This window comes from Eumetopias jubatus, unplaced genomic scaffold (assembly GCF_037043125.1).
Source record: "Eumetopias jubatus isolate StellerSeaLion01/CBP00866 unplaced genomic scaffold, mEumJub1_p1.0 scaffold_8, whole genome shotgun sequence".
NCBI lineage: Eukaryota > Metazoa > Chordata > Mammalia > Carnivora > Otariidae > Eumetopias > Eumetopias jubatus.
In genome coordinates this window covers 51,274,564-51,298,217 of record NW_028274814.1, presented here as the reverse complement: position 1 = coordinate 51,298,217, position 23,654 = coordinate 51,274,564, and the positions used below count along the sequence as shown (strand labels likewise).

General features: G+C 40.4%; 1 protein-coding gene across 2 annotated transcripts in view; it reads left to right on the top strand.

The window, feature by feature from the left end:
- The first annotated feature begins 2,102 nt into the window (after window positions 1–2,102).
- Window positions 2,103–23,654, top strand: part of GUCY2C (guanylate cyclase 2C) — a 71,759-nt gene continuing 50,207 nt past the window's right edge. For both annotated transcript variants that reach the window (XM_028119738.2, XM_088025929.1), the window contains exons 1-8: window positions 2,103–2,392; window positions 8,474–8,586; window positions 10,292–10,356; window positions 13,334–13,549; window positions 14,621–14,742; window positions 16,200–16,296; window positions 18,749–18,866; window positions 20,480–20,615. In XM_028119738.2, coding sequence (XP_027975539.1) covers window positions 2,182–2,392; window positions 8,474–8,586; window positions 10,292–10,356; window positions 13,334–13,549; window positions 14,621–14,742; window positions 16,200–16,296; window positions 18,749–18,866; window positions 20,480–20,615 — 1,078 coding nt within the window. In that variant the 5' untranslated portion in view covers window positions 2,103–2,181. The remainder of the gene's footprint in view (window positions 2,393–8,473; window positions 8,587–10,291; window positions 10,357–13,333; window positions 13,550–14,620; window positions 14,743–16,199; window positions 16,297–18,748; window positions 18,867–20,479; window positions 20,616–23,654) is intronic.

The window sequence follows — 23,654 nt, the reverse complement described above, 5'->3', positions numbered from 1 at the left end:
TCATTAAAAACAGGCAGCTCTGTCAGCCGAGGTCAGCATTGGTGAAGACTGCAAGCATCCTTGACACCAAAACTACAGCAGCAAGTTCTGCTAGCCTTCTCCTGCTCTCTTTCTATCCCCACAGAGGAAGTCCTGGCCAATGAGATCCCTCTTGGTGCTGGGGTGTGGGGTGTAGGCACCGAGGCACTGGGGAGGTTGGTGCAGTGGCTCCAGTCCAAGGAGGGTGTACCAGCAGCTCCTTCTCGAGGGAGACCCAACAGCATGTACCCCAGGCAGCTCTGTCAGCTGGAGTTAGTGTCAGCAAAGACTGTAGAGGTCCTCGGTGGCAAAAACTGCAGGTTTTCACACCAGTGGTAAGGGCTGCTGGGGTCCTCTTGCTCTCCTTTCCCTGCAGTGAGAGGTCATGGCCAAGGGGATCCCTCTTGGTATGGAGCAGTGCCAGACTGGAGGATGGAATGACACACATATAATGTTTATAGTTTTCTTATGCGACCATCTTGGTTTTTGTGTTCCACTGGGTTGCCACAGCTTCTTCATTCTACTCCGAAGATCTCCCAGAGCTATTTTCATCAGTGGGCAGTTGTTAATTTGTTTTCGTGGAGGGATGAAAGCTGGGGCTTCCTAGCCCTCCATCTGTTGACATCACTTGCTTTAAGTTTAAAACATAAATTTTGCCTTACATCAAGTCAGTGATGTAAACAATGACATTATTTGGTCAATCATACTACATCTCTGACTATATTTCCAAACCTCCATTTAGATCCAGGTCCCCTTCCCCAAACTCCAGGCTACTCCCACATTGGCACGGGTTCCTTAAAACCAGCATGTCCAAAAACAGAAGTCATGATCTTCTTCCTTAAACCTGCTCCTCTTCCAGAATCCTAGAGCTTAGTAAACAGCTTTCCCATCTACCCAACTGGACTTATCAGGGCCACTCTTGACTCCTTCCTCTTTCTAATGCCCCAAATCCAAAAAATATCAAGTCCCATCTATTTTACCTCTTAGATATCTCTTGAACCCATCCCCACTGCCACTGCCCTCATCCAGGCTTCCTTTACCTCTCATTTGGACCACAGAAACACTGTCCTAATTTGTTCCATGTCCCCACTCTCTCTAGGTCATTTTTTCCATGGCGGACTAAGAGGTCGTTACAAAATTCATCTGATCATGTTACTTTCTTGACCTTTAGTGTGAAGTTCCAAACACTTAATGGCTTATAGGAAACCCTGTGGCCTACCCCTGTCTACTCCACTGAGAGCCTTTATTGCCACTAGACTCCTAGCTCTCTCTACTCCAACCATGCTGTGTTTCTTTCAGTTCCTCAAACATCCATATCACTTCCCACTTCTGGGCCTTTATACACACTGTCCCGCTGCCTCCCATATGCTCCCTCTCTTTCCATTCAGTTAACTCCTGTTCATCCTTCAGGGTTTAGCTTAAAGGACACTTTCTCAGGGAAAGTTCCTTGACTTTCTAGAATAGATTGTTAATCTGCCATGTGCCCCACAGCACTCTGCACTTTTTTTCACAGCTGAGTTTATTCATAATTATTTATTTAATGTGTGTCTTCGCCACCAGAATGCATGTTCCATAAAGACATTAATATATCCACACCACCTATAGTTGTGTACCTTGCTAATGCCCAGAATCTAGTCAAGTCTCAATAAATAGTTGCTGACCAGGTGATTGAGACACAGTTCTTCCTAGTTAAGGATTCAGTTCCTGTGTGCAGTTATAACCTAAACGCCAATAGTCCATGATATTTGTGCTTTCCTTAAGTCCTTTGACCTTTATTTTTCATTTTACAAATCTTTTTATGTATGTACTCTACTTTTCTCTTCCCCTTTTTCCTCTTCCCAGTGATGTGTCACAGACTGATGTATTTTTATTGGGTGAGGCCCAGGTAATCTCGCTGTTTATAACTCTGGCCTTTCTGTGAGCAAACACACAAAATGAACTTTGGTTTATCTCCTATCATAATGTAGCTGCTAATTGCTGGTAGGCAGGCTGTATTCCATGGTCCACGTGACCAGTGGGGCATGACCAGAAAGGAGCGTGGGGAAGAGTGGACCAAAGGACCCAGCTAGCGGCTGCCCAGCTGGAGTTCCTGCCTCCGTAAAGGCACAGAGTAAAACAAGTGAGCACAGGGAGTATGGTTCTGAGGTAAGCAAGGTCACGAAGATGACACTATTGGGCTTAGCTTTGTGGTCACTGCTCCTCTGTCCAGGGCTTACGTTCTGGACCTCCCAGATCAGTCAGAACTGCAACAATGGCAGCTACGAGATCAGCGTCCTGATGATGAACAACTCAGCCTTCCCAGAGTCCTTGGATAACTTGAAAGAAGCTGTGAATGAGGGAGTGGAAATAGTGAGACAGCGTCTGCTTAATGCTGGTAAGAATATAGTCACAGGGTCCACCGCCTCCCTGTTATCGCCTCTGGGGTTAAAGGATTGCTTAGCCAAGACCTTCCATTTGCCCGATCACCCACTCTCCTCTAAGGGCTTGTCTGACAACCCCTTTCTATTTCAAGGCAGTAGGTCCTCAAAGAGAAGGATTTAAGTCCTACCACAATGTGCTCCATCATAATTCACCCTGGCCCCAACCCAGGGAATGCCAGATGTTCACAGCAGTGAACTGCCCCAGACAAAACTAGATTGATGGCTCAGTTTCAAGGAGGCAGCATGTTCCTTTCTGCAGCTGCTCAGAGGCAGTATTTGGTCTGCGCCTGAGATTTTTCAGGGTTACCAATCAAGAAGATGAATTAGGAGAGTTAAATTCATACAGATGCTGACTTTTTTCTGGGATTTTTCATCTATCTGTTCACTTTTTACATCTCTGTTGGCTAATTTTTTCAAGATTTTATTTATTTATTTGTCAGAGAGAGAGAGAGAGGGAGAGCACAAGGCAGAGGGGGAGCAGCAGGCAGAGGGGGAGCGGCAGGCAGAGGGGGAAGCAGACTCGCCGCTGAGCAGGGAGCCCGATGCGGGGTTCGATCCCAGGACCCTGAGATCACGACCTGAGCTGAAGGCAGACGCTTAACTGACTGAGCCACCCAGGTGTCCCTCTGTTGGCTATTATTATAAGATATAATCAAATAAGTTTGCAACCAAATTCAGTGTTGCAGTTTTTTATTGAATCTATTAATTATTACAATAAACTTTATAACTTTAGATAAAATATATAAAGAGAAAAAAATCACACCTGATCATTTTCAGCCACCTGGATATTTCCAGTGTCTGTTTACATGCCTCTCAGTTTCTTGTTTTTAAGAACATGGTTGGGATCACTATGGTGTAGAAACAATTTTCTATCCTTCTGATTTTACTTCACATTATTCTGCAATTGACTTTCCTATAGCTGCATAATCTTCATGTGAATCTTCACATCACGTGAGTGGATATATACTATTCCTCGGAGTAGATGTCTTCCCAAGCCATCTAATTATTCCCTGCTGTATGATTTCCTATTGTTTTTAAATTTTCATGATTATTTTAAAATACTACAATAAGCATTTTCATATATACATATACATCTATTTATATGTATATATACACATACATATGTATAATGTTTTTTTTTCCATTCTTGAGACTAGATAGCCAAAAGTATAATTACTGAGTCAATGACTATATCATACATCTTAATGTTTGTTTATGGTTCTAAAGAGGGTATGTCTTAATTTTCTGTATTTAAAATTCTGTGGTAATCAGCTCTTTTCTAGTGCCTAAGCTGCATGGTTTCATCAGGCTCAAGCTCTCCTTGCCATGTGGCTAGCACAAAGTGTATGCTCTATGTTATTCGGGTACCTCTGCCAATGACTGTACATAGTGAATGGAAGGTATTTAGCCTCATGCTATACATTTCTGTTTCTAGATTAGATGTGTGTGTTCTAAGAAGTTGTCATAAATAAAATTTGAATAACCACTAAAAATACAATAAAATTCTATGGTAATAATAGCAAGAGCTATCATACATCACATTTGTGTAATAACTTTCTGCTGTGCAATATACATTTCTCTCAGCCTTGCCTGAGACCAATTCAGATGTAAATAGATGGATCTGATCTAGAACTATAATGGAACTATAAGGTCATTTCATAAAATCCCTTTATTTACCAAGACTGTGGCATCATGGAAAGAACATTTGATTTTGAAATCTAAGGATGTGGATTGGAGTCACTGTCCCACGGCTTTCTCTCTTTGTGACCCTGGGTGAGCAATTTCCCTTAGTTTCTCTGAGTCTTGGTTTCCTTGTTTATTGAGTACCTGTCATGTCTTAGGTAAGATATATATTCTCTTGAGTCATCACAGCTCTGTAAGATTGGCATTATTGACACAGTTTCACAGTGGAGGTTTAATAACTTTGCTGAAGTCATACAGGTTGCCTATTTGGAAATGAGATTCCAACTCATAACTGTTTGGTTCCAAAGAGCGCATCGTATTGCCACTGTAAGATCTTTACCCACCATGAACTAACTTTCTCATTAAAATAAGGCAGTGGAACACTGTGTTTAGAAGCAGAGATTTGGAATCAGATCTTGGTTCATATTCCAGCTTTTTATCCAACCATTTATCACCAGTGACCTGGAACAAATTAAGTTTTCTGAGCCTCAATCCCCTTACCTTATAAAATCACAATAAAGAGTAGTTACCTCGTGTGGATATGGTATGAATCAAATGAGGAAATTCATATGAAGTACCTCATACACAGACTGAAACATAGTGAGAACTCGAAGACTGGTTGTTTCATTGTTGTCACTGTTGTGTTTTTGTTGAGGATGTTGTGTTATTGCTGTGGTGCTGTTACTTGAACAAGTTACCAGGTTATAAAATAAACAGGGGAGCATAGTGGTAAGATCTGATCTCTGGACTCATATAACCTGAATTTGAATTCCTGATCCATCTGTCACTAGTAATTATAAACGCTTTATTGGGTTGTTTCTTCTAAGTTCCGCTTATCTCATTTACAAAATAGAATTAGGCATGGTGAGGTGGTTGAGCAGATTAAATGAGTGGAGAATTTTGTGGGGGGTGAAAGAATAAAGAATGATGCCCAGATTTTTGCATGTGGTGATGCATTTTGTTAGATGGGTGTTCGTGCATAGGAAACTCAAGAAGTGCAGGTTGTGATGGAAAGAAAGGTTCATGTTCTAAACATAGCGAGCATTATTATTTGGGGGAAATTCTAAGACAATATACTTGAGGACTAAATTGAAGAATATTAAGAGTCCAAATGTGGCTGATGTCCAAATGGAAGAAAATGATATTTTTTCCTAGTACTTAGGAAACCTCTGTCGGTTTTGAAGACTAGGTAGGATTTGGTGGAAAGCATGAAAAAAGAGATTCCTTCAACCTAAGGACATCAGTTTCTCAAGGATGTATGTACCATGGCTCAGCATGGAACATACATACCCTCCAATGATCTCCAAATGATCTCATGTGCTGGGGGGGGGGGTCCCTTTCCTAGATTCCAGCACCTATGTTCCAATCCACTTTGGTCCAACACCATCCTCAAAGCCCTAGGTAGGAGAGAAAGGACTCTGAGATTACTCTATATTCTATAGCATTCCACGCATCTTCCCAGGACTGAGGTATCCTGGTGAGGTAGAGGTGCAGGCAGAATAAAGATGAAAAACTGCACTTGGGGGAACTGTTTATTTTAAAAGTTAAGCTTTGATCTGAAGTCATTACATGGTCTGAAAATTTTTCAGTATTTTCTTGAGAAATCACTTGGGATTTGGGAAGATAAAAGGGAACAGATCATCATCTTTCTTTTCCCAATTAAAAAACAAAAGCAAAAACAGTTCACATAACCATAAAATGTTGAGAGGCAGCAGCATACTACGTATGTTCTACAAAAGTGGCTCTCAAACTTTTTTGTCTCAAGACCTCTTTACTCTTAAAAATATTTGCAGGCTCTGTAGAGTTCTGCTTATATAGTTATATTTACCGACGTTTACATTTATATTTATAGTAAATTTATAATAAATATATTTTACATTTTACATTTACATTTATAGTAAATATATTTACTATATTGGAAATTAAGACTGAGAAATTTTTTAAATATTTGCTTATTGATTCATTTAAAATAATTACAAACACTTTGTTCACATAAATAAAATTTCTTATTAAAGAAAACCTATATTTCTCAAGCCAAAAAATAAAAATAGGTGGGGAAAATGGTATCCATTTATATTTTTGTACATCTTCAATGTCAGGCTTCATAGAAAATGGCTAGATTCTCATATCTCCTTCTGCATTTAATCTGTTGCGATAATACAATTAATATTATGTAGCCTCTCAAAACTCTACTATATGCTCATGAGAGGAGAGTGGAAAAAACAATGTCTTAATATACTTAGGATAGCTTTGACCTCCTAGCCCTCCTGAAAGAGTCTCGATGTACCTCTGGAGTCCATGGCCCACACTTTGCGAACTGCTGTTCTACAGCGTATCAGATTCTAGAATCAGACGGTCCTAGGTTCAAAACCCCAGCTGTGTAACCCTAAGCAAGTTAATCTACCTCTCTAGACCTCCATTTTCCCACTTTTAAATTAGGAAGATGAACTATTAATTAACCTCATAGGATTCAGGGGAGACTTAAGGTTTGAAATAATGCATGCGAAAATCCAGAGCCCAATGCTAGGCATATAGTAACAGAGACCATCCAATTCTGTTCTAGCTATAAATGGATGAGGACCTGGGGCCCCAAAGATGAAGTCACTTGCCTGAGGTCACACTCAATAGACGTTGGCTCCCCTTCTTCTAGCTCCTGTGCAGGATTTATACTTGGGTTTTGCTGTGCCCATCTGCCACGGGCTGCCTGGACCATTGGATTTTTAAGTGGGTCATCTTCAGTGCCCCTCATGGTGGCAGGAGGGAGCAGAGCCCTCATATGAGGCGAGGAGGAAGAGCTATCCTAGACATTAACGGCTGGGGGTGTGGCCATCTTCCCAAAGCCCTGTTTTCATAATGTGACTGTGTCCTGGTCTCCACTCCACTCCCTGACTCCTCTTGCTGCCTTCTAAGACCCATCTCCAGCACTATTTTCCACTGGTCCCCATCTGCACTCTCTTTTTCTTCTGAGCCCCCCCATAGCCTCACTCATACTATCCTCCTGGCTTTATATACCCTACATTCACCCTATTGCTATGAGAATTAAATAACAAAAGGGGAGTATAGAGCGTTTGGTATTAGGGCTGGCACATGACTACATTCAGTGTTAATTGCTGTTAAATCCATCACTGGCCCCACCTCTTCTATTAATTTTCTCTGACTGGTCTTATTGCATTGACCTCTCCCATTTGACTAGACCTACTGCCAACTCTTATTTAGATCTCTTACTGAACAAAGTATCAGAATAAGTGTTCTTGAATCAACCCTCCCTCCCCCAAAAAAGGCAAGGGGTAAAATGCTCCCTAGTCAATAGACACATCTCTGAGGTGACTATAGAAATACAGAGACTGTTTTATTCTCTGTCTTGAAAAACATTCTTATTTGGACGTTCAGAAGAACAACAACTTCTGTTGTTGATGTGCTTTACTTTTTTAAAGGCATTAAAATTATTACATTTGACAATTACGGTTTTAATCCCATTTTATCTATGAAGGCACCAAGTTAGAGAAATTCAAATGGCTTGTGCAAGAACCCACAGAAAGTCACTCATCCTGCAACCAGCAGTGTGACTAGCAGTTGAGTTTCCAGACTTCCTGTGTAAGGGCTTGGCCAAATGAAGGATGCCTCTGCTTAGGAATCAAACATCTGTCCTGAATATTTTTTATTGGAAGGAAACAAAATGGAAGAGAAAGAGCTTGGTCAAATGGTTGTGCTGTCTTTTTATTCCCTTCCTAGAAATAGTATCTAGCAATACCCAGGGATATCATCCTCAATGCTCTTGCCCTTATCTGATCCATTATCCAAAGACCCTAGACCCTGATGGACACAGTTCACTTTGGCTCTGGGGGCCAACCACAGAGGTACCAGTGTGCACATTGGCAGCAAACAGAATCAGCACCTCGGGAATGTGAAAGAACAGATATCATACTGTCTCTATGTTTGCTTTCCTAAAACTCTCCAGACAGTAGAAGAAACTTGCTGGGACTACAAGTGTGAAAGAGGAAGGCCATGGACAGAATGCAAATGTCGTAAACCTGGATTGTGGGATGGTTGCCCAAATATATATACTTACTAAAAAGCATTGAATTGTACACTTAAAATGGGTGATATTTATGGAGGGTAAATTATACCTCAATAAAGCTGTTGAGAGAGACAAGTAGACAGAAACAAGAGACAGAGACAGAGAGAAGAAAGAAGTGATGGGGAGTAATATAAGAACTCAGAACTCAAATATTCGTAGGCCTGAAGATGAATATCCATTTTTTTCCCAGGATCAACTGGCAAAAAGTAAACCTCATGGCTACACACTACTGAAAAATAACACATTTTCTCTTTCCCCTCATTTCTGGAAACAGGCATAAATGTGACTGTGAATGCTTCCTTTATCTATTCGGATAGTGTGATTTATAAGTCAAATGACTGCCGGAGTAGCACCTGTGAAGGCCTCGACCTACTCAGGACAATTTCAGTAAGTAAAGGCTTTTGTAGGTAGAGCTCACACTTCTTAGCACAGCAAGATCACAGTGTGAAACTTGAGGACCTGTCCATGACCATCTCGTATGTCACCTGTAGTCACATAGCTGAGTGTTTTGCAGAGAGGGTAATCTGACTTCAGCCCCATATATTTCCCAAGTGATGAGGGCCTTCTGGGAATCCAGGAAAGTGAGCAGAACCCTCTATGTTCTATTTGTACACTTTCAATGTTATGGAGGGGAATTCTTTTTTTTAAATTGTCTTCAAAACTTTTTTAAAAAATATTTTTATTTTTTATTATTTTTAAAAGATTTATTTATTTTATTATTTTTTTTATTATGTTATGTTAGTCACCATACAGCACGTCATTAGTTTTTGATGTAGCGTCCCATGACTTCAAAACTTTTTCTTCAAAACTTTTAAAAATTTAAATGTTGGCATTAACTGGTTTTCTTTTGTGTCCCTCAGGAAGTACCTGAGGTATTCTAAAGCCCTACACCAGAGGTCTCTGTTTCAAGTCGTCACCCTATATGGGGCCACAGGTTAATGGCTTCAGGGCTGAATCTGAAACCTAACTTTTAAAGTAGTAACTGTAATGTTAAAGGATAGAAATGGGAAGGGAGAGCTTCTTGCCTACTCCCTCCTCCCAACTCCCAACCCCAGTCAGGGCTTCCTGGAGTGAAAGAATGTTCCAAGCTCTCTAGAGGCAGGTGGATGTGCAAGAAGCCTTTTTACCACAGAAATCCAAGAAAAGGCTCTCCCAGAAGCAGAATTCTAGGTGTAGATCCACAACTTGAAAGCCTTAATCAATAACATCACCCGGACCAGACAGGTTGGCTCATGTCAGGAAGAGTGACTGATTACTGCAGTCATTCTCAGTCTTGGGAGGGCCAAGAGTGAGTAAGGGGAGTTTAACAGACTCTACTTTATGATGCCAGGAGTGTGTACTTCGTCCCTCCACCTCTACAGACAGAGGTATACCCTGGCTTTCTAAAGCCAGAGATGGGATGTTCCTAATCACGTTCTTTTTGAGAAACAGTATGAGACACCATCTATAATCACCTCGCTGGTCACATTGCACTTTGTTATCTTTAGCCCTGTTTTGTAGCTCTCCTTAAAACTGCAACTCACCCTCTTCCCCCAAAGCACCTCCAAGTCTAGTCTCCCCACAGTTTGGCCCACAGGTATTGCTCACATTACAGTCTGTCAGTCCTTCTTCCCCCACTCTTCATCCTCCTTTTGACAAAGAATCCAAGTTCACCTTCAGCAGAATCTCCTTCTCTCCGCCCGCAGCATCGTCACTTTCTCGGACTTCTTTACCCCTTAGTGCCCCTTGCCCAGCCCAAGGAACATGTTTTGCTCCTTTCTTGAGAGGCCCACCTTCAAACTTTCTGGGGCCCTTTTCCCTTGCCACTTCTTTCCTGTCCATTTATTCATTGTTTTCATTTTTTTTTTTTTAATTTTTTAAAGCTTCTATTTATTTGAGAGAGAGAGTGAGTGAGAGAGAGAAGGAGTAGGGGGAGAGGGAGAAGCAGGCCCCCCACTGAGCAGGGAGCTCGATATGGGACTTGATCCCAGGACCCTGGGATCATGACCTGAGCCGAAGGCAGACACTTAACCGACTGAGCCACCCAGGCGCCCCCATTGTTTTCATTTTAGGGATTCATATTTCTTTCTTTCTTTCTTTCTTTTTCCTACAGAACAAGAAACAAATGGGCTGTGTCCTCATGGGGCCCTCGTGTACATACTCCACCTTCCAGATGTAGTAAGTAATTTGGTTTGTTGTTGCTTTAATGCCACCGTAAGTTGAAGTCAGGGCATGATACCACTATTTAAATGATTTATCAAATAGCAGTCTAGTCAAGGTAACCCAGCCAGAGGTGTTGGGGCCCTCGTATTTTGCTACTTCTCCATAAGTGTCATTCTCTTATCCAGGTAGCTCGACCTTTGCTTACCGTGGGGTGAATGACCATAGCTGTTCAGGGGTTACTAACATCTGAGCCTGAGAGGCAACACGGAATAGGTAAAAAGTTAGAGTCCTGGCAGGAGACAGAGAAGACAATGAACTTGGGTAATCTGAGGAGTTTAATAAAGGAAATCTTCACTAAAGTATGAGCCGAGTATATGGAAACACACAGGAAAGGTACAGCACTCAGGGGATAAGCAGGGCTCTGTTCTATTCCTTAGGTCCGAGGAATAAGCAAAGTAGCAAGGTACTTACTTCACAGCATTGAGGATTATATAATTAACACATGAAAGTACCTTGCCCAGTGCCCTTACCAGCTTAGGAAAAAAAAACGCTTCCAATATATTCCACAATAAAAATATTTCTCTGCCTTAGGGAAAATCACCCTCATCCCTTCCATCATTTCACTCAGTGTAATTCTCATCACCGCAAAACATTTTGTTCTGCCAGATCACACCTTCCCCAAATCAAAATCCCTCTTCCATGCCTTTCATTCATCTGCTCAGTCTTCCCCTGAATCAAGGATCACCTTTGACTACACAGAGAAAACTACACTGCTCTTGCAATAGATTTTGGAAAAGGTAAAATTAAATTTCTGAAATTTCTGTTGCAAAGGCTGCTTCTGACACCTCCTCCCAGCTATACAAACACACTCAGGTGTGCAGACCCACTAGGTGCCACAGACACACCACAGAAGCACTTTCTCAGCTCACCTTCTAAACCAAAATACGGGCAAATTCAGACTCTTACTCTTCCTTGCACTCATTCCCAATTGTTGTCTTATTTGTCCACTTATTGATTTGCTGTAGAATCGGAAGGTGCTCGGAAGGAAAGGAGGAGCGGGAAAATTGATTCACTATTTGTGAGGACCTTCCATGTGCAGAGAAGCATTTTGGTTTTGTCGGAGTAGAGAGCATTAAGGAAAACACAGCCCTTACCCAGTGAAATAGAGAAGGTAACAAGAGCCCTGGGGACCAGTACAAGACAGAGTACGACACACTCCGTTGAAGAAACATAAGCTGCTGTGGGGTGCACAGAAGGAAAGGGCCCCCGCTGGTTGGGAGAGTAAAGCTCAAGAGGGGAAAAAGGACTTCATGCAGGAGATAGTATATGAGTTGAGTGTTGAAGAACAGGTGAAATGTTGATGGGTAGAGATGAGGGCTTAAGCATCCCAGCAGGCAGAGGGAGAGGCATGTATAAAAGCAAAGAAGCAGGGGTGCCTGGGTGGTTCAGTCGTTAAACATCTGCCTTCGGCTCAGGTCATGATCCCAGGGTCCTGGGATCGAGCCCCACATCAGGCTCCCTGCTCCACGGGAGGCCTGCTTCTCCCTCTCCCACTCCCCCTGCTTGTGTTCCGTCTCTCGCTGTGTCTCTCTCTGTCGAATAAATAAATAAAATCTTTATAAAAAAAAAAAACAAAGAAGCAGAGAAGTGTAGGAATTTTGTGAAAGTCTGTATTAGCTGGAGTGCAGGAGATGAGCAGGGGAATAAGAGAGAGAAAACTGGAAACATGAAGTAGGGCTGTATTTGGGAGGTCATGAGTTCAGGCGAGGGAAGTGTATTTAATTAGATTTGTATCAGAAGCAATTAAGATGATGCAGAGAAGTGGCTCAACTTTGGGAAGAACAAGTGTCAACACTGTACAGGAAGGACTGGAGCCCACAGGAGACACAGATGGGGAACGTCATCAGGAGAGGAGGAGAGCTGAACTAGCATGCAAGCGGTCGACGTGGAAAAGAAGGATAGCCTTTAAAGATACTTAAGGGTAGAATCAATAGCATTTGATAACTGGATGTTGGAGTGAGGGATGGAAAGCAGACAGAAAACACTAAAAGAAATAGGGAAATAAGGATAAGGAACAGTTTTGAGAAATACATTGGATACATTTGACCATGAACATGGGGAGTCAGAGATGCAAGCAGGACACTTAGTGAAACCCTTCAGTGCAGGGCTCAAGATGGAAAAGGGGGTACTGCTTTGCTTCTTTTATCAAGTGCACATTGAGGGCCTACCTATGACCCCAAAAGACTGGAGATATGGAGGTGAACAAGCCAGCCATGATCCCTGCCTTCATGGAGCTGGCAGTCTAGTGGAGGAGACAGATATTAAACACATACCCACTTCAGGTATCAGTGAAAAGTTCTCACGGATAAAGAGATATTTAATCCAGAACCCGATGGATGAGTAAGAGCTGGCCTGGCAAAAAGGCAAGGGGAACAGCATTTCTGGCATATGTCAAGGCCCCGATGGAGAATAAAATTGATATGTTTAAGGAACCGCAAGAAGATCCGTGTGCTAAACGGGGGAGGAAAATTGTAAAATCGTCAGGTGATGTGTATCTGAAAGTAGTCCATAGAAGAGCCAGAAGTAAGGCAGTGCACTGAGGGAAAAGTATGGAGGACATCTTTGGGGCTTTACAACATCTGTGGTAGTTGTGGTGGCCATCCTCTGTTTCCTTAGCCCTACGCCCCAGAAGCATATGTCCCAGCCTAGATGCTATGACAACTCATTTTAGAATAAATCGAAGTAACCAAGCCACCACGTATGCATAAAAATACACAGAGTATCTTAAAACATAACATATGCTCGATAAATATTGTTTTAAGATTTACCTGTGTGGAAGGGACACCTATTTAAGGTAGAAACCTGCTTGAACGACCCTATTTCATTCTTACCATTTATTACCAACCACAGGCTGAAACAGGTTAAAGAGGAATCATATTTGTGCTACTTAAATTAATCCTGACATTGGTTTCTTTCTCACCTCTTGGCATAGCCTTGACATAGACTTGAACTATCCCATGATTTCAGCTGGGAGTTTTGGATTGTCATGTGACTACAAAGAGACTTTAACCAGGCTAATGTCTCCAGCTAGGAAGCTGATGTACTTCTTGGTTAACTTTTGGAAGGTCAATAACTTGCCATTCAAAGACTTTTCCTGGAACACTGCATATGTTTTCAAGAATGGCACCGAGACTGAAGACTGTTTCTGGTAAGCAGGAGGCACTTGCCATAGAGAGAAGCCACAGAATCCTGGCAGGTTATAATCAGACGCACCTTCCATCTATAAAAGCACTGGGAGTGGACACCAGCCCGCTTTCTCACACACATGAAAGCGAAGGGGCCAAAGGAAACATAGTATAAATGTAATCAGCATGTGTGATATTTGCCACACTCTAGTTTTCAAAATACTTTCACATTACTTTTATTGATTCCTTACAGTAAATCCTCTAAAGAAAAGAGAACAAGTGCTATGATCTCCATTTTGCAGATAAGGACAATGAAAACCAGTGGTTACTGCTTTCACATGATTGTGCAAGATACAATACCAGAGAATATGCATTCTGCCAACACCTACCACTAGTTAGAAATAATTTTTCTCTCTCAGTTTTTCAGAGGACTAAGCGGGGTGGGAGGAGAACGGGACATTGGGCACCATGGCTAAAATAAAATTACAAGGTTCACACAACTCCAGAAGAGGTAGCAGAGAGAATCTTCTGGTTGGGTTACCACCTGCACCACCAGGATGCTGCTTAGTTCTGCAGTGTCTCTCCACCCAAGTATGCAAAAGACTCAGGGTACCACTGGAACACACATCTAGGGAATGGCAAGAATCAACCCTACGGTGTTGTCCTAGAAACTTTGGGGTGAACTTAGAACCCACAGAAGTCCATTTCACTGGGAGGAGGAAAGATTCCTATCAGCTCCGAATTTTTGTACTATAGACTAAAAGGTTTCAACTTATCTGTGATAATTGGGTTTATAGAGCAGAGCGGCCTTCCTCCTGCATATAGCAGGAAGCCATTATAAGGGACCTGCCAAATGTCCACGATTTGTATAGATACATGAAGATTTCCTAAAACTTCTCCTATACTTTTACTAAACGAGATGTCCGCAATCCAGACCACTGATATTATCGTGTGTATCATCTGTTGTGTTGATAGTGGAAATGCATTTTAGATGAACAAGTTCCAGGAGGGATCTGTAAACAAGGAGCAAACAACATGGAAGGCCATGAGGAAACTAGGCTGGTTTCTTAGAGTTTCTCTTTTATCTGCTCTAGGTACCTCAATGCTCTGGAGGCTGGAGTGTCCTATTTTTCTCAGGAACTTAGCTTCAAGGAAATGTTGAGGGGAAATGACCAGTTTCAGGATATCTTAATGAACCAGAAAAGGAAAAGCAATGGTAAGGAGACATGGAGATAATTTTTTGCCAACTTCTTCCTCACAACTACCACTTTTTTATGAGTTGTTTTGACAGATCTACCACCACAGAGCTGTCATCATTGCCTCCATATATTTTGTTCACTTGAGGAGATCTAGAGTTGCATGCAACTCCATCAGATTGTTCTTCCTGTTGATTAAAACCTTATCCTATGACAGCAAGGAGAAAGGTAATTAAACATAATGTGAAAGTAATGATGAAAGCCTAGCCTTTATAAATCAGAATGATATCATGACCCACCATCCATAAACTGCTTTTTAAGTTGACCTCAACGCAAGCTGTTATTGGATTTGTGACTAATCCTCACACATTCTGAATCCTGGTCCCATGATGACCAAGAGGATATGTTTATTGATATCTGGCCTCAATTAAAAATTACAAGGTTAGCAGATCATCTCACTTTTCTCTGTCCCTGTATCTCACAGGCCCAGCGATCTCCCAGTTACAGGTCAAGTATGGGATAAAATCATCCTTACTATGTTATGAGGTGATTTGTTTCACTTTCCAAGGATTCTCTTTACAAATAAGAATATATCAGGAGCAAAGGAATCAACAGTGGACCTTTCCTACAAGGGAAGGTGCTTGCTTGGCAGGAATTCCTAGTATGACTCAAATCATCATCTGCTGTCATTATTCAGCATTTGCCATATTAAGAACCTTCCATGTACAAAACATTGCCGAGATGTGGGGAGAAAAAGAAGTATAAATGTCCCTTAAAAGAAGTATTCATGTCCCTAAGCTGCTTTTTACAATTCAGTTGAACAACATAGTATATAAAAAGATCCAATGAAGTGTCCCCCAACTCCTCTTTCTCATAGCCATGCATTTGGAAAATCTGGTGGTGAAGAGTAGTAAAGCTCACAGGATCAGATTGGACTCTGCCACTGAAATCCCTAAGACTGAGTTCTGAGTTAAGAGGCTACAAACAAAGCCCAAGGAAAGTTGCTTAGGAACACTACATAAATTCTCGCATTCACTTGACTGTGTCTTTGTCAACCACTTCACAGTTGGTGAGGTGCACTTCACTTAGCAATGAAAATAGTTTTTGTAACTACTCCAACCTGGTAAAATGGAATAAACACCAAACCGGATTCATAAACTTGAAAATTAGAGCTCCGTCATCAACTCATTTTTAACCTTTGACATCTTGGCTTCCAGTCTCCTTAACTCAATAAAATTAAGGGAATGGACCAGAGGATTCTCTTTAAGATCCCACACAGCTCTACTCTGACTCTATGCCTGTAAACAAAACAAAACTAAACTAAAAGCAGAAGACAGAGTAATTGAAGAATTGATGTTAATCTTAAAACATAAATGTAGCATGGACACACTAGGTTCAAATTCAGGTTCCTGGTTCCCACCTGTTTGTATGTAGACCGTTGTGTATTTCCCTCCTTGTCTTGTTCTCTCTCCTCCAGTGATTGTTATGTGTGGGACACCAAGTGTCATCGGCAACCTCAAAGGGGACAGGGCAGTGGCTGAAGACATTGTGATTATTCTAGTGGATCTATTCAAGTACGTACAATATTTGAAAGAACTCTCCTCTTTTCAGAGAAGAAAGACGCCCAGGATTTCCAGAACATGCATTCTCTTTTCTCTTGCTTCGCACAGATTTACATAGGGTTCAGTATGATAATATTTTAATCAATGTTTTATTCTTTCATCACACCCTCATTTTTATTTAATTAATTGTAACCTTAGCAGACATGCCTACCTTTGACATCATGATCATGTCTAAAACAGAATTGTTATGACCCGTTAAACCCACACGTCCATCCATTTACAGGGACCCTGGTCTCCAGCCTGATTTTAAGGTATTTTTCCAGGCAGTGATAAATCAACTAACAATCCAATAGCGTTATTTTTGAGACTGTGGGCCGTGTCTGTGCCTTCTATCGCTAATGGCCTTTGATCCTAGATGATTTTTCCTTTGCCAAATTTGGTAAGAAGAAAGTTCTAGTTAAGTGAGTTTGTTTTTTTGCTGTCTGTGGTACAGTCACAGTGGTGATTTTATCCTCTGTAATTCTCTGGAACTAAGGGGAGAAAATTCTGGAGAATACAAACTCCTTTCCTTCCTTCCTTCCTTCCTTCTTCCTTCCTTCCTTCCTCTCTCTCTCTCTCTTTTTGTTTCCTTATAATTCAATTTTCATTTTTTTAAATTAGAGTATAATTAACAGTGTTATATTTTACCAGTCATTTTCTAATAGGGTTGGAGACCCCACAAACCATACTGATAAAGTATCTGAGTCAGAGTAAGCATATAGAAGGCGTTGCTGGTGCACCTGTGCCCCTTGCCCCTTCAGCTAGATCATATGACCTCAATTATCTGACTGCATTATTAATCATTACCTGTCTGCACTCAGACTGGATACTGTTACAGCACTGATATCTCCCATATTTGCCTAGGCATTTCACCCACACTCTATGTACTTGTCACAGTGTTAAGAGGAATAAAGCATAGGAACTGCAGGCCTATTTGACTAGGCCTTCATGAAGATAATCTAATCAATCAACTTAGCCTTTTAGCTGCAAAATACAGGAAAGAGGACAAAGTTATCAATATTTCATTCCTACAACCACATTGACAGCTGCTTTCAATAGTTACTTTGCTCTTTGGAAGGAGTCTTCAGTGTAGCCAGGTTGGTGTAACCCTACTTTTAGCAAATCCTCAACCAACTGCCAAAGTGTTAGCATTCCTTTGTCACTGTTCTCAAAGGACACCTGGCTATGTTTGGGGAAGATCATGAGATTCATTTGAAAGTTGACATTAACTGGGTATCAAATTCTAATTCTGACACTTTGGTTCATTTGACTCTTTTTTTTTTTTTTTTGACAGTTGATTAATTTCTTTTATTTCTTGGGTTTTCCAAATAACACCTCAGTTAAACAGTTTTTTAAAAAGCTATTCATCTGGGGTTCATTTGACTCTTGGGTGTTTCTTAGAATCTTGAGATTAAAACTTCTCTTTTGTAAAATGAGAATAAAGAGGCCCACTTCATAGGAGTGTTTTTAGGATTAGATGTGATAATATGAGCAAATTATTCAACCTAGTCCTCAGGGCATAGATGTGTTCACCTACTGTTTGAATAGTAAATGATAGTTATCCTAGTGATAGCAGTTCAAACATGTTAGATTCGTTGCATATTAAAACACTCAAATGATTTGGAATTTTATTTTATTTTATTTTATTTTTAAAGATTTTTTATTTATTTGACAGAGAGATAGAGAGCACAAGTACACAGAGTGGCAGGCAGAGGGAGAGGGAGAAGCAGGCTCTCCACTGAGCAGGGAGCCGGACATGGGGCTCAATCCCAGGACCCCAGGTTCGGATCATGACCTGAGCCGAAGGCAGCTGCTTAACCGACTGAGCCACCCAGGCGCCCCTCAAATGATTTGGAATTTTAGAAACTCTATGACTTGCAGCACAATCTTAGACAGTATTGAGGGTTCACAATGGGCCAACTATCGCGTAGGATTGAGGATACACAATCAATACACTAATGTCAAGGAGCTTACAGTGTTAGAGAAAATGTTTAGTCTTTTCATACTTAGTTTCACCATAAATTTAATTCATAAAATTTCTCTATATCCTATCCCAATATATCTAAACTATTATGAGCACATAAAGAAAAGAAAGTTTCCACATGTAAACCAAAAGTCAGTAAGCCTTGAAAGCAAGCATTAGCTCACATGTCCAGAGCCCAAAAAACCTCCCTCAAAGAAGTCTCTGTGATCTGATCTTCCTTTCCGCTCATGGATGTGAACCACAGCCCTCTTACTCAACTTAGCATCTTATATGACAATAAACCTATCTGGGGAAGCAGAAAGTTTTCCAGGTTACTGGAAAAAAAAAAAAAGATGTTTTCAACTATTTCAAGGCTGATGCTATAGTTTGTGGGAATTGCAGAAGCTCCATATGATTTTTGAAGGAATAAATTTTCATGAGGAATTTGTGCTTTTATTACAGTAACCACTACTTCATGGAAAATGTCACAGCCCCTGACTATATGAAAAATGTCCTTGTGCTGACATTGCCTCCTGGGAATTCCACCTCCATTAGCTCTTTCTCCAAGGGTTTATCACAGGTAAGTTTCATGGTTATGTACTACTCTTTTCTTTGTCAAGGGTAAGATGTTATTCTCCTATGTAGGACCCAAATTCTAAGGTAACAATTGTTTGTTTTACTCCCATTCACTAAACAAATGTTAACTGAGACCAACTATGTGCAAGATTACTGATATTAAAATTCTTACTATAGGTCACTGTGCTGGGCTCTGGACCAACACAGCAATGCACACTCTGTTACATTGGAATGGAAGTGACAATATGGCAAGACAGGAAGAAGCCCCGCTAATTTAGGGAGGGTAGAAACTAAACAATGTAAAAAAATGAAGTTCCTTACACCCTAAAGCAACTTTCTGCTATCACAGATATCAAAATTCTACCTTTAGAGATATATATTCCTAGGTTAAGACATTGTCCCCTATTATAATTAAGTTGACCATTGTTTAAATTTGTCCACGAGAGTCTTAGCATCATATCTGGTTTAGCATTTATCCCAGAAAAAAAGAACCTCTAACTGGACATTAAATCCTGGCCACCTTATTATAATGCAGGGGCCCCTGACCCTAACACCACCTTGGGCTTTGTCAGTCACTGCACCTTAGTGTGACTAAATTCATCAGATGTATTCTGCCCTCAGAGTCAGTTGAGAGCAGGTTTGGACTGGGAAGAGGAGGGAAGGAGCAGTCCTGAAGACCATGAACAACCTTGGGATGGCAAGCCAGGCCCAAAGAGCTCTAAGGGAAGTTGGGTACTTTGGGGAGTATCACAGTTTTTTCCCGGACTAGCAGTTCTAAACCCTCTGTTTTACAACCCTGCCCAAATTAGGAGCTGTAACCACTTTTGGGGTTGGGACTTAACTGGATTCTTTTGGTTTCGTGAAATGATGATTTCAGCAAAAGACACTGAAACCAATGAGAGGTGTTTTCTTTTTTCTTTTTTATATTTCTAGCAAATATACTTCTGGGTGTAATATTCAGATATCACTCACCCAGCTGCTAGGCTCTGGCAAAAGTGTGATTCTTCACAGGTGGACGGTCTAAAATGCCCAAGCTGACAGAATTTACTTGGTCTCAGGGGGCATAAGACTTTTAATCCACAGCCCAAATCTGTGAAGACCACCATGCAACTATCAAGAACCGTCTTCAAAGCAAGTTCAATGGTATCATCCAATCAACTCTCTTCCTGCCCTATTCAGGGTGCTGAAGGACAGAGAGTTGTTTTTACTGTTGTTCTCTTTTACTCTTTGTGAAAACACTACACTACAAACAAACATTTTTCCTATATAAAATCTCACAAGAATTATGACAATGCTGCATGCTGTTCTTCCTGGTTGAAATGATAGATTTTGCCATCATGGGAAGAAAGTATAATTGCTTTTCGTTACTTCCCTAAAAATAGTGTTCCAGGTTTATTGATTGCCAAGGAAAGGCAGAATTTTGACACAAGGCTAATAAAAGAGCCCTGGCTCAAGGACATATTTTCCAAAAGACTTCTTTAATACCATCCCTACAATTCTCCTAACATCCCTTTACCTTTCCAGTTACTCTGCAGACACCAAGAATGTTTTGCTCCAGGCTCAAGACCAGAATCTCTTTTTGGGGAACTCATTTTAAGATTTTTCTTTCTCATTCAGGCAAAAAATAACTTTGCTCTTGCCTACCTGAATGGAATCTTGCTCTTTGGACACATGCTGAAGACATTTCTTGAAAATGGAGAAGATATTACCACCCCCAAATTTGCTCAGGCCTTCAGGAACCTCACTTTTGAAGGTACTAGTTTCCTAAGAGCAAACAACAACAGCAACAACACTTAACTAACACTTTCTACAGAAAGCTAAAGACATTCGGGCTTTGTGGATGGACTTTGGGAAGCAAAGAGGGGGGTTGGCCATAGACAGACCAACAGCTAAATATCTTTAAACTTACTTGGAGGCAAATACCATTGCATACATTTGAGGGTTTCTATTAGCGATATCTGGACCCCAGTTTATGCTTTAAGATTTCAGAATCTTTCGATATCAAAGAAAGAGCACATGGCTTGGACTTTGTACTTTGAACAAACTCATCACAGGGCGTTTGGGGCGGTGATGTCCTGACTGTGCTTGGAGACTAGCAAGAAGAGAAATCTCTACAGTTTGGTTTTGGTCCTTCCATATCTCCTTTCTATCCTTTAGGGATCTGGGACCCTGTGTTACCCCTCAAACTACCAGAACCTCTCATAACAATATCATCCCAAGGTTCCCAACACATGTTCCTGAATGTGAAGTATGGTATCTTACTGTAATTTTGATTTGCCTTTCCCTAATGAATAGCAATATCAAGCACCTTTTCATGTGCTTATAGGCTATTTGTATATGTTCTTTAGAAAATGTCTCTTCAAGCCTTTGCCCCTTTTTGAATTGTTTGGGTTTTTGTCTGGATATTATTGGTTAATCAGATATATGATTTGCAAATATTTTCTCCTATTTTGTGAGTTGCCTTTTTACTCTGTTGATAATGTCTTCATGCACAAAGTTTTTAAATCTTCATGAAGTCCAATTTGCCTATTTTGGTTGCCTCTACCTTTAGTATCATATGCAAGAAATCACTGCCAAATCCAATGTCATAAAGCTTTTGCTCTGTGTTTTTTTCTAAAAGTTTTATACTTGTAGGTTTACATTTAGGTCATTTTGAGCTATGTGGATATCCAATTTTTCCAGCACCATTTGTTAAAGACTCTCTTTTCCCCCAGTGAATGGTCTTGTCACTCTTAGAGAAAATCGTCTGACCATGTATGTAAGGGTTGATTTCGGGACATCCTATTTTATTCCATTTGTATATACATCTGACTTTATGCCAGTACCATACTGTTTTGATTACTGTAGCTTTGTAGCAAGTTTTGAAATTAAGAAGTGAGTCCTTCAGCTTCTTCTTTTTCAGGACTGTCTTGGTTATTTTGGGTTTTTTGAGATTCCATATGAATTTTAGGATGGCTTTTCCTATTTCTGCAAAAAAAATAATTTTTTTGACAGAGATTGTGTTAAATCTGTGGACTGCTTTGGGTAATATAGATTTATTGATGATGTTAAGTGTCCCAATACATAAACATGGGAGGTTTCCATTTATTTATATCTTCTCCAATTTCCTGCAGAAAAGCTTTGTAGTTTTTTTTTTTTGTACAAGTCTTTCATCTTGGCTAAGTCAGTTCTCAAATCTTTTATTCTTTTTGATGCTATCATAAATGGAATTGTATTCTTTTTATTGAAATATAGTTGACACACAATGTCACCTTAGTTTCAGCTATATAACATAGTGACTCCACAGTCTATAATTTATGCTATGCTCACCACAAGTGTACCTAGCATCTGTCACCATAAAATCCTATTACAGTACCGTTGACTATGTTCCCTATACCTTTGACTATACATTGATTCTATTTCCTCTACCTTTTATCCCTGTGACTTATTCACTCCATAAATGGAGACCTGTAACTACCACTGGAATTGTACTCTTAACATCCTTTTCTGAATGTTCACTGTTAGTATATAGAAATGCAACTGATATTTGCGTGTTTACTTTGTATCCTGCCACTTTGCTGAACTCTTTTTTGGTGGAATCTTGAGAATTTTCAACATGTAAGATCATATCAGTTGTGAATTTTACTTCTTCCTTTCCAATTTGGTTACCTTTTATTTTTTTCTTGCCTAAGTGCTCTGGCTAGGTATTCCAGTATTATGTTTAATAAAAGTGGCAAGAATGGGCATCCTTGCCTTGTTCCTGATCTTAGAGGAAAAGCTTTAATTCTTTCACCATTAAGTATGATGTTTGCTATGGGTTATCCATAGACGGATTTTATTATGTTGAGGTAGTTTCCTTCTGTCCCTAGTTTGTTGTGTTTTATCACGAAAGCATATTGAATTTTGTAAAAGCTTTCTCTTCATCAAATTGAAAAGATCATGCATTTTTTCCTTCATTCTTTTAATGTGGTATATTATATTTATCAACTTTTATATGTTGAACTATTCTTGCATTCCAGGAATAAATCTCTCTTGGTCATGATGAATACTTCTTTTAATATGCTGCTAAATTCTATTTGCCAGTATTTTGTTGAAGACTTTCATATCAGTGTTTATTAGGGATATTGATGTGTAGTTTTCTTAGGGTCATTTTCTGGCTTTGGTATCAGAGTAATTCTGGCCGTATAGAATGAGTTCGGGAATGTTTCCTCCTCTTCAGGTTTTTTTGAAAAGTTTGAGAAAGGTTGGTGTTAATTATTCTTTAAATATTTGTAGAGGGGCGCCTCTCATGTCCAACTCTTGGTTTCAGCTCAGGTTGTGATCTATTCCTCTATTTCCTCACTTCTGTCTTATTATTCTATCCATTATTGAAAGTGGAGTATTGAAATTTTCTTTTTTTTTAAGTTTTTATTTTTTATTTGACAGAGACACAGTGAGAGAGAGAACACAAGCAGGGGGAGTGGGAGAGGGAGAAGCAGGCTTCCCGCGGAGCAGGGAACCCAATGCAGGGCTCAATCCCAGGACCCTGGGACCATGACCTGAGCCAAAGGCAGATGCTTAACTATTGAGCCACCCCGGCACCAGGAGTATTGAAATTTTCAACTATTATTGTAGAACTGTCCATTTCTCTGTTCAATTCTATCAATTTTTGCTTCATATATTTCGGTAGTCTGTTATTAGGTGCATAAATGTTTATAATTGTTATATCTTCTTGCTGTATTGAAACTTTTATTAATATATAGTGTCCTTTTTTGTCTCTTGTAAACTTTTTTGATTTAATCTATTTTGGGGCGCCTGGGTGGCTCAGTTGGTT